This window comes from Magnolia sinica, chromosome 3, assembly GCF_029962835.1.
Source record: "Magnolia sinica isolate HGM2019 chromosome 3, MsV1, whole genome shotgun sequence".
In the NCBI taxonomy this organism is placed as follows: domain Eukaryota; kingdom Viridiplantae; phylum Streptophyta; class Magnoliopsida; order Magnoliales; family Magnoliaceae; genus Magnolia; species Magnolia sinica.
Window position 1 is genome coordinate 108890432 of NC_080575.1, and position 17740 is coordinate 108908171.

The 17740-nt window shown below is 37.9% G+C and overlaps 1 protein-coding gene across 7 annotated transcripts in view; it reads left to right on the forward strand.

The window, feature by feature from the left end:
• Window positions 1-17740, forward strand: part of LOC131240647 (DNA mismatch repair protein MSH1, mitochondrial) — a 76187-nt gene that overhangs the window by 24908 nt on the left and 33539 nt on the right. For all 7 annotated transcript variants that reach the window (XM_058239020.1, XM_058239015.1, XM_058239017.1 and 4 more), the window contains 3 exons: window positions 3614-3699; window positions 5653-5817; window positions 7596-7705. In XM_058239020.1, coding sequence (XP_058095003.1) covers window positions 3614-3699; window positions 5653-5817; window positions 7596-7705 — 361 coding nt within the window. The remainder of the gene's footprint in view (window positions 1-3613; window positions 3700-5652; window positions 5818-7595; window positions 7706-17740) is intronic.

Below are 17740 nucleotides of genomic sequence, written 5' to 3' on the forward strand. Positions count from 1 at the left end.
TTGAACTTTTTGATGTAGTCATCTACCGATAAAGTTTCCTGTTTGAACGTGAATGTAAGGAGCCCCTGAAGAAGAGTATCCATGTAATCTGAAGGCACTTACTTTCCAGCCTCTCCTTCATGTCAGCCCACCTGGTGATAGCAGGATGACCCACGATGAGATTGTTGTCGTCAATGCTTCACCACTAGATTCTTGCTGGGCCCTTCAACTTGACCTTGACAAAGCCCAGTTGCTGAACATCATCCATGTCATACCATGCAAAATAATCTTCTAGTGTTGTAATCCAATCGACAAAAGCCTTTGCATTAAGACGGCCTGTGAAGTCCGGAACTTCAACTCGTATTTTCTTGGTAATATCAATTTTTTTGGGTGTCTCTATCGCCGTGTCATGGGCTCTCTCTACAAAGATCCGTTGCATGAAGTCATAAACAGACCCCCAATGACCCGTACCATTTTGACTCATCGAAGGTCTGTTGATTGAAACACTTGTTGTGGGTTTGGACCACCATCAGGATCTCCAATAGGATCAGGTTGCTTACCATGTTGTTCTCCACATAGTTGGTTAACAACGGTTTCTAGGCTAGTTATCCTCTCGAATAGCTTGGTGATGCAATTGTCTCGCTGTTGATCGGTAAGCCTCTCTCTATAGACGTTACCACTATGATAGACTTCGTGTCGGAAAGGAATGGACATAATACGGCCGATTATTTATTTATTATTATTATTATTTTTTTGGGGTTTTAAATGGGATGAAATGGGCTGATTGTGAGGTTTTAATAGGGCTGATTTTGGGAGTTTTAATGGGCTGGAATATGGTTGATTTTGATGGTTTTTAATGGGTTGGAACATGGGCGATTTTGGGGATTTTTAATGGGTCGGAATGGGTTGCTTTGGAGTTTTTAATGGGATGGACTAGGGTATGATTTTGGGGTTTGAATGGGGCTCATTTTGGGGGTTTTAATGGGTTGGAATATGCCTGATTTTGGGGTTTTTAATGGGTTGGAATATGACTGATTTTGGAGATTTTTAATGTGCTGAAACAGGCTGATTTTGGGGTTATAATGGGTTGGAATGGGGCCAATTTTGAGGGTTTTAATGGGCTGGAATAGAGGTAGATGGCTGCTAAAATTTTGGTAGTCTCCCTTGTCGATTGGACTTTTGGGCTTTGCAAAGGAAAGGAAAAAGGTGAATGGAGGTGGGAGGGATGGATGCAATGAAGAAAATAAAGGAAAAGAGTTAGAAATTTATGATTAAAGAACCTGGAAACCATAATATCGAGATCATTGTTGATGTAGGACTTCAACCCAGTTGTTGGAACCACGTTCTGATACCAAACTGGTGCAATTCTCAAGCCGCTATATAGGCTTTTGAAACATACATATAAGGAAAACACATAATGTCATTGATAATCAATGACTTCTTACAAATATGGAAAATAGATAAAATGAGATAAGAATTTATTAAAAATGTTTGACTACTGGATTATTTTTAGCTAGCCGATTGATTTTGCGAGCAAACTACCTAAATAGACTAGCTACCTAAATAGGAGGCTTGGGCTTCCTTATTGATGGGCCAACTATTGGGGTTGGGCTTAATAGGCCTAAGCATGACCCATGGATCGTGGGCCCAGATAAGCCTGCATCTGTTTGACAATTCGGTTTTGGGAATATCTTTAGGTGGGTGCTGTTTTATGAGCGGTTTGAAGACTTGTATTTGGTTGTGGTTATAGAAGAGCTCCAATTGATCATCTCTTCCAATGGGAGGCTAGTGGCATAGCGTGGCACCCGTTCTTCAGATGCTGCTTGCGGGATGAGGATATTGATAGTATAGCACAATTGCTATTGATTCTGAAGAGTGTTTATATTCCAAGGATCGGAATTGATTGGAGAATATGGAGGTTGGAGGCTAGTCCCATATTTTTTGCTAGATCTCTTTCTTGTGAGTTGTCAATTAAATAGAGTGAGAGGTCTGCAATATTTGTCAAAATCTGGGGATCAAAGGTTTCTCTGCATTTGTATGGCTGGCAACGCTGGATAAGATCCTCACAGTGGATCATTTAAAAAATAAGGGTGGGTGCTGCCTAATAGATGTAGCTTGTGTTGTGCGGGTGAAGAGATGTGTACCATCTTCTAATTCATTTTCCGTTCTCATGGAAGGTTTGGGGTATTGTTCTTGCCGAGTTTGGGGTTTCTTGGGTCCTCCTGGACTCAATATTAGATATATTGGAGAGTTCAGATATAATGTCTTAATCCTTTTGTCATTTTCTTGGTGTAACATTTGGGATGTATCTCCACATGTTTATCCTTCTGCCATTTTACCGTTTGCTGTCATGTAATGGAGTTACCAATTCTACAGCAAGTATCACATGTGGGGGAATGTGGGTGGTGCGCACTAATGAACTGAGTGTTTAGATTCTGTCTCATGAAACGATCTCGTAGAGTGTGTAGAACTCTAAAATGGTAGAGCCATCTCTATGGAACACACATGGCAGTGTGACATATCAATCGAGATCATCCATATTGTGGGACCTCATATTGTGGGACCTATTATGAATGACCCACGTTTCATATACCACACCTAACATATAATTCTATCCGTCAGTATATCTTCTTCTTAGCAAACTAAATGTGGACTGTAACCTTTTGTTTTTTAGCCGTCCCCCACAGCTGGTCAGATGGCTAGGACCACATGATCTATCCGTATTTTGATCATTTTGCGATATATTCTATCTGTGATGGGGGTGGGGCTCATCAATTCAATGATGTGATGGCTAAGATTGATTTCATGCCACTGATGTGATGGCTAAGATTGACTTCATGCCACTTATGTGATGGCTAAGATTTAGTCTTATGATGGCTAAGATGCCACTCATGCCACTTATGTGATAGCTAAGATTGACTTCATGTCACTTTATGGATCATCCATAAAGTGGTCCACTAGAATAAAGGTCATGATCATCCTAAATGTCATTCGCATGTATGGGGGACATGCTACATATGGATAGTCTCATGTAGTTTTTAGCAAATTTATTTTTAAAATTCCAATTTTGAATATTTATATATCTAATGCTACTTCTATACGTTAGATATGCTTTATTTTAGTGGTAAGGAACCCTGTACTTGGGTCATAGGTGGGAGTTTCAGATCCCTGCTTTGTATTTTTTCCAAATACAATCACTTCACAAAACTTGCCTGAGTCATCCAGAACTTAGATGATGGTAATTAGCCAATTCCTATATAGACCAGAGTCATCCAGGAAATGGCTTATTTGGAGGCCAATTCAAGCCGCATTGGCCTATTATGAGTCGACACAAGTTTGTGAACAACAACTCAGATAGGGTTCCAATACTGTGGCAACGAAGTCAAATTGGCCCTTTTTTTTCATCTATTTTTTCTCTGGTGGCATCTATACTGACGTTCTTGAATCCTATTGAAGCATTTATTTGCATGAATTCAGCTGTCCTACATAAGATACAGCTATAATTTACATACAACTGCAGTTTGGGTCATCGATAAATTGAGATTTGTGTTCTCTTGTGCTACTTAACTGTTAAAGTGCTTGTGCTGCATGTACAATATATTGTTCTCAGTTTGCTTTATTGTTTATATTTCAGGCATGCACATCCAGGTAGCCCTTATGTATTTGGACTTGCTGGGGTTGACCATGACGTTGATTTTCCCGAGCCAATGCCTGTAGTGGGTATGTGGAAGTTACCTTTTGCTTTGTGTCAAATGGACCTTTATTAAAAACTCTCCTCAAAAGTGTTTGCTGAAGTTCCTTGAATCAATGTTGGCCAACTTTCTAGTTTGCCAATGCATATATCTCCTCTTTGAGTTCTCATTCATTTGGCTTAATTGCTTATTGGTCCCATTCAATGTTCCAAATATCGGTGATATTGATTTATCGGTAATATTTCCAATATTGTTGGTATTGCCAGGTTAGTGATATCGAAATTGCTGGCAGTTTGAAAATTTTCAAATATTGCCGATATTTTCAATAATATCGGTGATATTATCGATATCAGCACTATTTTGAGAAGAATTCCCTATAAAGTTCCTTGGTGTCGGCAATACCATCGATGATATCCTTGATACAAGGGAAACATCCATAAATAAGTGAATATTGATAAAAGATTAGGAAAATTTCCAAAAAACCAAAAAAATAAAAAATCATATTCTTGGGTTTTGTTTTTAGAAATTTATTACTTTAGTGATTTTATCTACTCTCGGTTTTTATTAGATCAAAGTTTGGATTTGGGGAGAAATCTTGACTCGAAACGAAGATGGGCTGGCACTCAAAGGTGATGAAAAATGCATAGAAACTTCAGTTTTTCAAAATGTTTGCATGGATTGCAATGAAAATCCATGTTTATCCATGAATTTGTACCATAAAAATTAACACTTAGGTGAAAAATGGGGGGATCTTTTCACCGTTAATTACTGTAGAAATTTTATATATTAATGAGTGTTGGCTGATCCATGTATTGGCTACAAGTTTTATAGATTTATTTTATACCATATTTTTTTTTTTTTTGAGAACACATGGTTAGCCCCCTGTAAAATGTATACTTATTATGTATAGTTTTTCTCTTTCTTTTTTTTGCAATTTTTTTATTTCTACACATGTAAGCATGTGTTTTTTAACTTCTCCTGAAGTTTCCCTGAAAATTCCATCTTTTTCCTAATATTTCCTCAATGTTTCCCTCAGACAATGATATTTTTCCGAGTATCGCAATAACATTGGCGATACTGATACATGTTTCCATATCCCCGTACATCAGTACATGTCATGATATTGATACTCTGAACACTGGTCCTGTCTCATAAGTAAATCTGACATTATTAAACAAGGATTATGATTTCAATGAAGTCTGCCGTAAAGGCCGTAAAGGCTGTTATGTAAAGGGAACGGTGGCAACCGTTACACGTTACGGGGTTGTAAAGGCCATAATGGCCGTTACGGAAAAAATGACCCGTAAAGGCTGTTCCATCCCCCGTAACGGCCCATTACAATACACCCGTAAAGGCTGTAATGGTCCCATAATGGACCGTTACGGGCCCGATACAAAAATTTCAGATTTTTTTCAATAAAAAAAAGAGATGCCGTAACTGCCCGTTACAACATCCGTAATGGCCGTTACACCCCATATTGTGAAGGTAATGGTGGTGGCTGTTACGGCCACCGTTACTGTTACGGAATACCTTCCAAGGTAATGATACATGGACTCTGTGAAAGAATAATGTGATTTAAGTTGTATTTTACCAAGTGCAGTGAACTGCGAATGATAAATTAAAGGCAAGAACTCAGCATAATTTTATCCGTTTGAAATGTTTTATTTGTTTAGCAGAAATATGTGAGCGGGTAGGGGCATTTTCTTTAATCAAAATTCTAAAGGGTATTTGTCAAACAAATTATTTGAATGAGCACAATTGTTTCAGAATTGTCTTGGACAGTACATTTTTATTATTATTATTTTTTTTAATTTTTTAAATTTTATTTTATTCTTTTGTTCTCAAATACATAATCTATATTATATGTTATGCCTTGAGTTTCATGTTTCATAATCTATATTATATTTTAATGCAGCAAACTGAATGTATTTCATGTTTCACATTTCTTCAGTTTGACTTCATGCCTTGTTTGATTCCCTAGGAATTTCTCGTTCTGCAAAAGGGTACTGCATGATTTCCGTCCTAGAGACTATGAAAACATTTTCAGTGGAGGATGGCCTGACTGAAGAGGCAATAGTTACCAAGCTCCGTACTTGCTGTTACCATTATTTATTTCTGCACATGTCCTTAAGACACAATTCTTCAGGTTTGCAATCTTCATACATACATACATACGTACATACATACATACATACATATACATATACATACATACATACATACATATATATATATATATATATAGTCTATGATGAGAACTATAGGAAACATGACTGATGATTCCTGAATAGCATGCTTGTCTCTATTTGGAAAATGACAAACGGTAGAGTTATATCTACTTGTGTTGGTTTTCTTCACAAACACCACATTCAACAATGTTCCCTGGTGCATGCAATAATATCTTGTACTTGGCTCCTATCTCATGGAGTGTTTTAAACTTTTACTTGTTTTTGTTACTCGTTGAAGTACTGAATTCTCATTATCAAGAATCTGGTTTTGCCCAATTGTTAGACCTGAAAATCTGGGCCATGTCAATTTATAGAAAGCAAATCAGGCTTTTTGCCCAAATCTTCTTCTTTTCTTATGATCCTCAATGGTTGATGCCCTTCGGATTGAGGATGAAAAACTGCTTTGATTTAAGAAATTGAACTAAATGTTTAATATTAGATAATGTAGTCAAAGTGACTGTTTGTGATTCCCATTCAACTACCAGGTTTGAAGTGCTTGGGCTTTAAATAGATTCATAGGGTTGGAATTCTCAAGGTCTAGTACATATAGACCTTTGCACATACCCACTTGTTAAATCAAACATCATATTACTTAACAAGTTTGATAAGATAAAAAACCAATCACAACTAAGGCAATAAGATGCTTAACCATGTGGCATTGGAATTGGGTGAATCCCATGGTTGGTTAAACACTTGGGTGATTGGACCGGTGGGCCCCACAGGTAAACTGGACCACTAAAAAGAGCCACTCGGTTGAACCTAGGGGCTGCACAATCCAGTTGGACCACTAATTGTACCATCCAATTGATCATGTGAGGTCGACAAGTCAATCTGAGAGCCTTGAGGTCCTTAATCATGGATTGCCAACATGTGGGGTACACTTTTGGACCCCTTTGGATGCACGATACATCAATTCCAATGTCTTGAAAGAACTCATCTTGCTTAAAGTAACAGTCCAGAGGAGGGCCTCTGGAATTCAAATATATGGTTTTCAAGGTGGAGTAGTAGTTCTTTCAGCTTTCTGGCTGCTAATAAAGTTCTTCACCTTTAAAGAAGTATAACTGCAAAACATTGCCTGGCATCGATATGTTAACCAGTCCCAATCTTATGTAAAGGAGGGTTAATGCTGGGTAGGTAGTTGCTTGTTGAACCTTGTCCAAGTAATCATGGGAAATAAACTAACCCCAAATAGCTTGGACAAGGCCATGATGATGATTTCCCTGGTGCAACAACAAATGATTAAGCACATGGTAGCATATCTACCTCGAACAGTGTGTTATTGCTTTGATATGCACTGTTAGCATAATTGCATGGATATACTTAATTATGGTGCAATATGAACGTTATTATCCTTATATTGGCCATTTCCTTGCCAATTCTCTATCTAGAAAGAAGATTTCGATGTCTTTTTCATGAAGGTTTGATATTCAGTTATCCACTCCTGCAAGTTCGAAGTTCTTATTTTCTTAGGTACATTTTCTTTTTTACTTTTCTTGTTTGTGTGGTTTTCTTGGTTGACTTTATATCCTGTGCCTTGTTCATTTGGGGTTCAAGTAATTTTAAATGTCCTCAATTCCATTGTTATCTTTTGCTGCTGATAAATAGTTCAGGCAACATGTGAAATTGTGAATAGTTATAGTTAATATCTTGATGCCCGGGCATGTATTAGATGAGTACTAACATGTTTTTCCTGTAGGCACTTCTCGCTGGGGAGAATTTGGTGAAGGAGGGTTGTTGTGGGGCGAATGTAATGGCAAGCGCTTTGAATGGTTTGATGGCACTCCTGTCAATGAACTTTTGTACAAGGTTTGCTTTCAACTTATAGTGGCTATCCTTTTTAAGCTGGTTTTATTAGTTCTTCCTTAGGTTTAGTTCGTGCTAGTTGTTTTCTTCATTGCAACTATCTCCTATATTTTTAGATTTTTAACTTCATGTCCTTTTGCTTGTAAGCCCACACGTCTCATTGTAAGTTTTGTTTTAGGAGCCATGGCATGATAAGAAGGTGTATTGGAACCTTTCTTCTCATTGCCAATTCAGTGAGAGCTGAGTTGCTCCCATTCGCATGTTCTATATTGCCGAAGCATGGGGATGGGTCTCAATGTGATATTTGTACTTGCTAGATATCAGCCTCTTACAAAAAGGCAACCTAATGGAAATTTCTTTTACTTTTTTTTTTTTTTTTCGTAATTTGTTAAATAACCTATTGATGATAAATATGGAAATTTATGATTGGAACGTACTTACATAGGTTCATGAATTTTGCATATTCATTTAAGGGTTTTTGACATAAGTGAATATGCAATATTCGTGAACCTATGAAAGTAGATTCCAATTATATATTTTCATATTTACCATCAATGCTTATTTAACAAATTACAAAATAAAGTAAAAGGAATTTCCATCAGTCAACCTTTTCGTAGGAGCTGTGTCTAGTAAGCACTCATATCACATCGAATAGAGAGTTAATCTGGTGGTGTTGGGCAAGAAAGGGTTTTTGACACACATACCCCTCTTAGAGAAAGCAAAGGGATAGGGTCCCTAGAGAGTTAATCTAGTGCGTGCTGGGAAAGAAAGGAATTTCAAAAGGATATATTGATGTGATTAAGGATATGTATGAGGGAGCAATCACAAATGCGAGGACCACTAGTGGAGAGACAAGTGAGTTCCCAATTAATTTTGGCTTGCACCCGGGGTTAGCATTGAGCTAGTACCTTTTGTCATTGGTTATGGGTAAGTTAATGAGGCATTTGAAGCAAGAGATCCCATGGTACATGTCTCTTTTTTTGGCAAATGACATAGTTTTGATTGACAAGACGTGGGAGAGCGTAAACACAAAGCTAGATTTATGGAGGGAGGATGCTTTAGAATCTAAAGGATTTAAAATTAGTGGGACTAAAATAGAGCATATGGTGTGCAATTTTAGTAACAATAGGAGTGGAAATGTAGAATTCGTTAAGATTGTTGGCCAAGTGGTTTCCCAAAATGACCACTATTGATACCTTGGGTAAGAAATTCATGAATGGGGAGATTGAAAAGGATGTTGCCATATTCATGCTGGGTGGAAGAAATGGAGATGTATCTCTAGAGTTTTATTGGCCTTCGTGTACCACTCAAATGGAAAAGGGAAAATTTATAGGATAACTATAAGACCAGCCATGCTTTATGGGACATAATGTTGGGCGGTTAAGGAACATGTTCATAGGATGAGTATAGCTGAAATGAGGACATTGAGATGGATGAGTGGCAAGACGGGGAAAGATATTAGAAATGAATTCATTCGAGGGAACTTGGGAGTCGCACCAATATTTAATAAGATGACAGGAATTAGACTTAGATGGTTTGGTCATGTGCAACAAAGACCAATAACCATGCTGAGAGTGAGTTGGTACAAGTTGAAGGCTCTAAAGGGCAAGTCGAAGGCACAAAACAACTTGGAAGGAGGTAGCAAGAGAAGACTTGATGGCCTATGGTCTTACTAAAGGTTTGACCCTTGATGGAGTGGAATGGCGAAACATGATTCATGTAGCCGAACTCAATTAATTGGGATAAGGCTTAGATGACGATGACGATGACGATGACATACATACCCCTACCTTTTGTGCCTTTTCCATAAAAACCCCTCCCTTATGACTATTCCCAAATGAACCCTTACCTTTTTGCTATAAGCCAAGAAAACCCCTACTGTCATGAACCTTTAAGCGTATTTTGTAAATGATGAAAATGCCCTTACCTACATTAGTTAACCATTTTACCAAGCTTAGCTAACCTTCATGTAACCATTTACTAACCTTAAATCTACTAATTTAAAACCTAAATCTCGGTAATTTCCCCCAAAAAAAAAAACAAAAAAAACAAAAATAAACCCTTCTCACCTTTCCCTCTTCCTCTCTATGCCTCCCTCCAGTTTCTTTTAGTTGTCCATTTCTTTTGTAATCTGTGGCCCGGGTTTGATTTTTGGTCCAAGGGATCTACACCATTAGAGTCCATTTGATGAGTGGGTTGGATCTTGATCACCTGTGCTAAGAAATCTTCCTGATAAGGTTACGATGACCTTCTAATTTGTTCCACGACAATGGATGGTTAAAGAAGTACAACAATGGCTCACATTCAACAGAAAAAGGGTCAAGATTAATGGTTAGCATCTTTTGATCTCCCCTTGTAGAACTAAACCTTATTAGTTAGTACCTTACAATGACCTACCCAGCCCAATTGGTGGAGTATGATTTCACTCCAGCAGTCTGCGGACAAGAATTTCTCGTTGTTTCCCTCTCAGTGCACGAGTATGGCTTGTGCCACACATAGTTCATGGTCACGTGGCCTGTAAATGTCAATCAAGAATCAAGAGGGATTTCTGGTTGATGCGTGCCCTTATGCCACGTCACATGGTGATCTAGATCTTTCATTTAGTAGGTCCCACAATGGATGCTTATTAGAATTGCGCTGGTTAGGGATCATAATCCTCCACACTGTGTTAAAAAAGAGAAGCACAACAATGGCCCACACTCAACCGAAAACGGGTTAAGATTGATGGTTAGTATCTTTTCTATCTGGGAGATGTTGGGGGTGTGGTTTTGGTCCATCCATGGTGGGCCATGATAGACCAACAATCTAGATCACTTGACCATGGAACCCACTGGTACAAACTGAAAACCTAGTTAGAGTGCAAATCTTGGGGTCGCGGATCCTATAATTTCACTTGCTCCGCACCATGGATAAGAACTAAGAAAGATGAATATAGTAGTGGTTAGTGGCCAGTCAAGGTCTTCATAGCGGGAAGAAACTTCTAGCCTTGGGCACTGCATGATAATTCACACGTATTCAATGTACATGTGGCAGGGTCATAGCCCAAATTAAACCATCCACGTTGTTGGGCCCTATTTCAGACTACTTATCGCAAAAAAAAAAAAATACACTTAATGGATTTATCCCAACTAGCCAGTTGGTAGGCATCGTTTGTACAGTTAAAACTATAACCAGCCAATGTTCTAAATTCAATGAACGAATTCTCGTTAATCAAAGGCCTAGATCATCTAATCTATCTCTTTTTTAAGGCTATGCTGCTTCTATAGAGGGCATGACTATTTGGATGGTTTGGATTTAGGTGCATGTGTGCCAGGGGTATGATGGTTGAGTGAATGCTGCGTGGTTCTACTCAGCTAGTGTGCATCTTTGACATCATTGCACATGGTTGTCTTTGTGCGTGGTCCACTACTCAGACAATGATTAGGCGTGGATTTTTGAGGATGTTTAGGGTTGGACCTTCAATCCTTAAAATGGCCCATACAAAAGGGTCGTTTGGATTACTGAAAAATGGTCCATAAAAACTGATGGACGGTCTGGATGGCTCAAAATGGTTCATAGATAAAACAGAGGGATGGTGTAAATTATTGAAAATGGCCCACACAAACAGATGGATGCCCTGGACTACTGAAAACAGTTTGGATTGTTGAAAATGGCCCATGGAAACTGATAGATGGCCTGGATGACTGAAATTGGTCCTCTCGTAGCCCAACTTGCTTGCGTTTGTAAAGAATAAACTGTCATTTTCCTTTGTTTTGTAAAGAATAGGGCAAAACTGTCATTTCCATATGTTTTGTAAAGAATGCCTCCAAAACTGTCATTTCCATATGTTTTGTAAAGAATGCCACCAATACTGTCATTTCCATGCCCTAGCAGTTGAATCTTCACGGCATTTTCTGCTTTGTGTCACAATTCCCAGATGGAAAGTCAACTTGGGCCGTTTCGGACTATAAAGGCCCCCAATTTGCATGCTGTCGGTTCTCGGTTGGGATCCCCTGCATCATAAAGGCCCCTGATTTGCATCCTTTCCGTTGGGATCCCCTGCATCATAAAGGCCCCCCCCCCCCCCAGGGTCTTGGTTTTTATATGGCTAGTGAGGAAAAATAACATCCTCATGATTGACAATCATAGAAGGAGAAATATGATCATCCCGAATGGATGTCCTATGTCCCCAAGGAACAAGAAATCCGTCGATCATCTAATTTTACATTGTGCCTTTGTTCATCAGATGTGGTTGTCTGTTTTGAGTGAATTTCCGGAAGAATGGGTAATACCTCAGTCTATAAGTGATTTCTTTATGGCTTGAGATGGTGCTGGCTGAGGAAGCTAGTATGGCATGAGGGCATGGAGAATTGCAAGCATTATTGTGCTGTGGGAAGTTTGGAAGGAATGCAACAGCCGATCTTTTGCGTTAAATCAAATACACTGGGAGCAGTATTCCTGCAATTTTGAGTGTTCCATCATCGAGTGGGCCGATGTGGCGAAGATCCTAGGGGGAAATATGAGGGATATTATAAGGGTTTTTTGATGTATTTGTTTTTTTTTTTTTTTTTCCTTCCTGTTTTCTGGGCCTTTTAAAATAAATTTGGAATCCTTCAAAAAACAAAAAAGTCAACTTAGGCCTTTTTTGACCTTATGTAGAAAAGGTTGGCAAGTAGGGGTTTATTTGGGAATGGTCATAAGGGAAATACTGAACTTAACCTTTGTTCATTTACTACTAAACTAATTTTTAGTTAAAATCCTAGAATTTTTAAATTATAAGCAATGTTTTAAATATCGATGATATCGGTCGATATATCTTATATCCCACTTGTGCGATACAAAATGCACAAGTAGTGCTGATAGATCCCACATGTTCAATCCAGTGAGCATTTTCAATTTCCGATTCCTTTTTTTTTTTTTTGGAATTATGTTAAATCAGTGTCAAATGGTTATAAATCCATAGGTTTTTTCATATTTTGCATGAAAAATCGTTGAATTGGAGCCAGGGTGTCCCGTATCCTTTATGATACGGCCGTATCAGCTGATATGTAACGGTAACGGTTGACACCGTTACACGATAAGGGGTCGAAACGGGCACCCCCCCAATTCTGTGACCGTAACGGCTGTTATGGCCCGTAATGGCTGTTACGGGCAAAAAGAAAAAAAAAGGAAAAAAAAAAACATACTTTTTTTCTTTCTTTCTTTTCTTCTTCTCCTCCTTCTCCTTCTCCTTCTTCTTCTTCTCGGACTGCTGCGGCTGCAGCCGTAGCTGCGGATTCTTCCTCTTCTTCTTCTTCTTCTTCTTCTTCTTCTCTCTCTCTCTCTCTCTTCTTTTCAGTTTCCCTCTCTCTTCTTTTTCATTTCTGGCGTCGAAAACGGAATGGACTGTGTGGCTGTTTCACAGCCATGCACTGATTTTATTATTATTATTATTATTATTATTATTATTATTTGTGTTCTGCAGTGCACGCTGAATAGTGCAGTTGCACTGTTTTGTTACACGGTCCACTGTAATGTTTATTTTCCATCTAACCTGTTAATTGGGTCACACTAACATGGATGAAGGGAAAACACACATGTCAGATTGATCTAAAACTTTTGTAGCCCCCAAGAAATTTTTAATGGTGGATGTTTAATTATCGTTGTTTCTTATGGTGCGGTCCACCTGAGCTTTGGATTTGCCTCATTTTTGGGCTCATGCCCTAAAATTATTTGGCAAAATGGATGGACGGTGTGGATATAACACATTCATCATGGTGGGGCCTAAAAAACTTTGACACTCGTGTGCTACACTTCACAATCCGAGTCCTGCCTAATTCGGGCCCTTAAAAAATTGTACACGAGACATGTATTAACTTAAAATTTACCAATTAAATTGTGAACTGTAGTTGCTAACTTACAATGTCAAAATCAAATTGTTTGAATAGTTTTAATTGTTAATTTGTGGACGCTTATTTTTTAAAATTGGGCCTTTTGATTTTTTTCATGATTCATTATCCAATAAATGTCCACCAATTCATAAGTGGGATAATGCCAATAAATTTCATGAATTTGAGGCTGATTTGGGGCATGGATTGGTCCTCCAATTCAGCCTCAAATTGGCAACTCCATCTACATGAATTTAATTTCATTTTTTTAAAGAATTATTGGGAGAAATAATATCAAATTGTTAAGTATATAAATTATATATTTAGAAAATTAAATATATGAATTTTGTAGTCAAATTCACGTTATTTGGTTCATAAATTCATCAGACAGTCTGATACAACTTCTCAACAAAGAGTAGACCGTTACACTATCATAAACATGTTCCAATTTATAAATGAATGCATATTTGGAATGCTTAGAATATTTCGGATTTAATCCATATTTTTTCATATTTTTTTGGCAAAAAAAAAATAAAATACACCGTTACGGGCCGTTACGCCCCCGTATCATCATTACACCCCCGTATCCGTATCGGTATCGGAGGGGCACCGTTACGCCAACCGATACCGATACGGGATACCTTAAGTATCGGTGTACCTTAATTGGAGCTTTGATTTCGATATCCATTGGTTCTTCATTGTCTGCATGTTTTTTTTTTTTTTTTTTTTCCTTCGAAAATTTCCTTCAACCAACTATCAAACTAATTTCAAAGTATCTAAGTGTATTTGATAAAATGGTCATCACATACACTCTAATTTTGAAATTTAAGTGATGGTCTGAGTTGGGGAAAATTCAAAATTTCTTCAATTTCTCTCAAATTGCTTGCAATGTTGCTCCCAAAACATGAAATCAAGCATGTATGAGGGTTGATCTACTGATTGTTAAGTCCTTGTCAATTTTTGAAAAATAAAAATTATTTTTAATTAAAAATTAATAAAAAATATTATAATATTAATTTTTTTTTTTCGAAATTTTCCTTCAACCAATTGTTAATTGAGACTAATTTCGAAGTATTTAGGAGTGTTTGATGAAATGATAATTACATACACTCTAAATGTTATGCATTCAATTTGATTATAGTTGCATTAGTTTAATCAGACAACACAGCTTAGGACCCTATGCAAAGGAAACCTATTATGTGCACTTCGTTTTTGAGATGTTATGATTTTAAAATGTGTATTAAGGTCTTTTTTGACAATCCCCGAAGTTTCATTGAAAAATTCAACTATTTTCCCAATATTTCCCCATGTTTCCCTAAAAGTACGATAAATTACCCGATACAAACGATATATCCTGTGTGATAACCAATACATATCCATATTCCAAGGATGCGATATGTAACACGATACCGATATTTCGAACACTGATTATAACAGACCAACTAATGTCACTCATTGTTCGGCGCCAAGGGAAATATGGGCTTTCTTCCTAGCAAGATTCAGAATGTTGTAGGTGCTCAATGGATCCATCAACGATGTGCTTCTTGAGTGGGCCAATGGATCATTAATAGGTCAACAAGAAGATTTTGTAGTCTCTCTCTCTGTTCGGAATTCTTTTAGGGGATTTGGAAGGAGAGGAACAACAAGACATTTTAGGATTGGTTTGGTTCAAGTGCAAATTTGGAAAGGAATATTTCGACCACGATCATTAGCTGGTCTCTTGTGAGTCCCAAGTTCTGTGGCTGCTCATTTTTGGCCTCCTTGGGGATAGGGATGGGGATCTTGGAAACCTTAATGTTTTGTTCTCAAGGGATCCTATTCGTTTGCCCCTTTTTTTGTTGTCCTTTTTGCTTTCTCTAGGCTAGTGATGAGAGGGACACTTCTTGCACTGTAATGCTGTTTTTTATTTTTATTTTATTTTTATTTTTATTATTTTTATTTGAGGTTAATAAACTTTAGTCATCTTTAAAAAAAAGAAAAGAAAAGAAAAGAAAAGAAAAGAAAGAAAGAATGTCACTCAGACTAGAACAAAGTTATTTACGGTTTTTGAACAATTATGGCTGGGACACGGCGTCCTAGTAGTATCAATACCCAATACATAGATGCAATGCATGTCGTGTAATGTGCTCTATACAACAATCAATCACGCCTTTGATTGACTTAGCATATATAGAGAAGTTATACTTGATACATATGTTACATAACACTGTAATTAGTTGCAGGCAGTGTTCGAAATATCTGTATCGCACAATGCATCGCACCTTAGGGATACAAATATGAATCGGTTACTGCATGGGATATATCGTTTGTATTGCGTAATTTATTGCGCTTTTTGGGAAACATGGGGAAACATTGGGAAAATGGTTGAATTTTTCAATGAAACTTCAGGGATTATTAAAAAAGACCTTAATACACAATTTTAAATCATAAAATCTCAAAAAAGAAGTGCACATAATAGGTTTCCTTTGTATAGAGTCATAAGCTATGCGTTGTCTGATTGAACTAAAACAACTATATTCAAATATGATGCACAACATTTATAAATGTATCAAGACATGTATGAAAACACAATCAATGCATTCAAAAGCAAAAGATATAGTAGAAATTATGATGGGCTCCACACAATTTTTGATCAAGCTGATCTTTGTACATTTCCCACATTCAGGTATGTTTGACCTTATCAATGGGTTGGACGGAAAATAAACATTATCGATCTTTTTAAAGTGGGCCTACAGAAGTTTTTAATGGTGAGCGTTCAATTACACCGCTCGGATAACACCTTAGTGAGTGTTACTCTAACGTGTGGGGCCCACCTCGATGTACTTTTTGTATATACACGCCATCTATCTGTTTTCCCATCTCATTTTAGGGCATGATCCCAAACTTTAAGAAGATCCAAATCTCAGGTGGACCATACCATTAGAAACAATGATGAATGACCATTAAAAACTTTTATGGGCCACAAAAGTTATGGATCAAGATGATCTTTGTATTTTCCCTTAATCTAGTCCGCAGAAGTTTTGGATCAAGATGATATTTGTATTTTCCTTTAATCCAAACCTTCTGTGGTGTGGTCCACTTAAGCCTTAAAAATGTCTTGTTTTTTGGAATGATGTCCTAAAATGATCTCCCAGAATGAATGGATGGATTAGATAAAACATATACGTCAAGTGGACCCCACAAAGCCCGCGACAGGATCGTTCGTCTCGAGCTAACGCGATGCAATAGGAAGTGGATTGGGCGTGTACCACACACCACCAATATGGCTGGTGTGTTGACGTCAACAAGTTTTGTGGGTCCCATCATGAGGTATGTGTTATATCCAAACTGTCCATCCATTTGGTGAGCTCGTCATAAGGCTTGAGCTAAAAAATAAGACAGATCCAAAGATCAAGTGGACCACACTGAAAAAAGCAGTGGGGGATTGAACGTCTACCATTGAAATCCTTTTGGGGGTCACAGAAGGTTTGGATCAATATGATATTTGTTTTTCCACTTCATCTAGGTTTGTGTGACCTTATTAATAGATTGGATGGAAAATAAACGTTACGGTGGGCCCTATGAATGTTTTAATGGTGAGAATCATTGTCACCACTTCTATTTGTGGTGTGGTCCACTTGAGCTTTGGATATGACTCATTTTTGGGCTGCTGCTCTAAAATGATTTTGGAAAATGGATGAATGGTGTGTATATAATAAATACATTATTTTGGGGGCCATTTTGATCTCCTTTGGACTGTTCGTACAACTCGGAGGTCTAGGAGCGTTAGCACTCGTCTTCGCACGACACGTACCCACCCAACATCCTTGCACATGAACTTCCTGCGAAAGGCTTTAACAGGAAATCCGCATGTGTCCGTAACAGTTGTGGGCCCCACCATAATGTATGTGTTATATCCACACCGTCCATCACTTTTGAGAGATCATTTTAGGGCATGAGCCAAGGAATGAGGCAGATTGAAAGCTCGAGTGGACCCCACCATAGAAAACAGTGGGGATTGAATGCCCACCATTAAAAACTTCTTGGGGGCCACAAAAGTTTCCGATCAAGCTAATATTTATGTTTTCCCATCGTTCATGTCCGTGTTAACTTATTAACAGGTTGGATCTCAAATAAACCTCGTGATGGGCCCTAGGAAAGTTTCCACGGTGGGCATCATGTCTCCACTTTTTTGTGGTGGGGTCCACTCAAT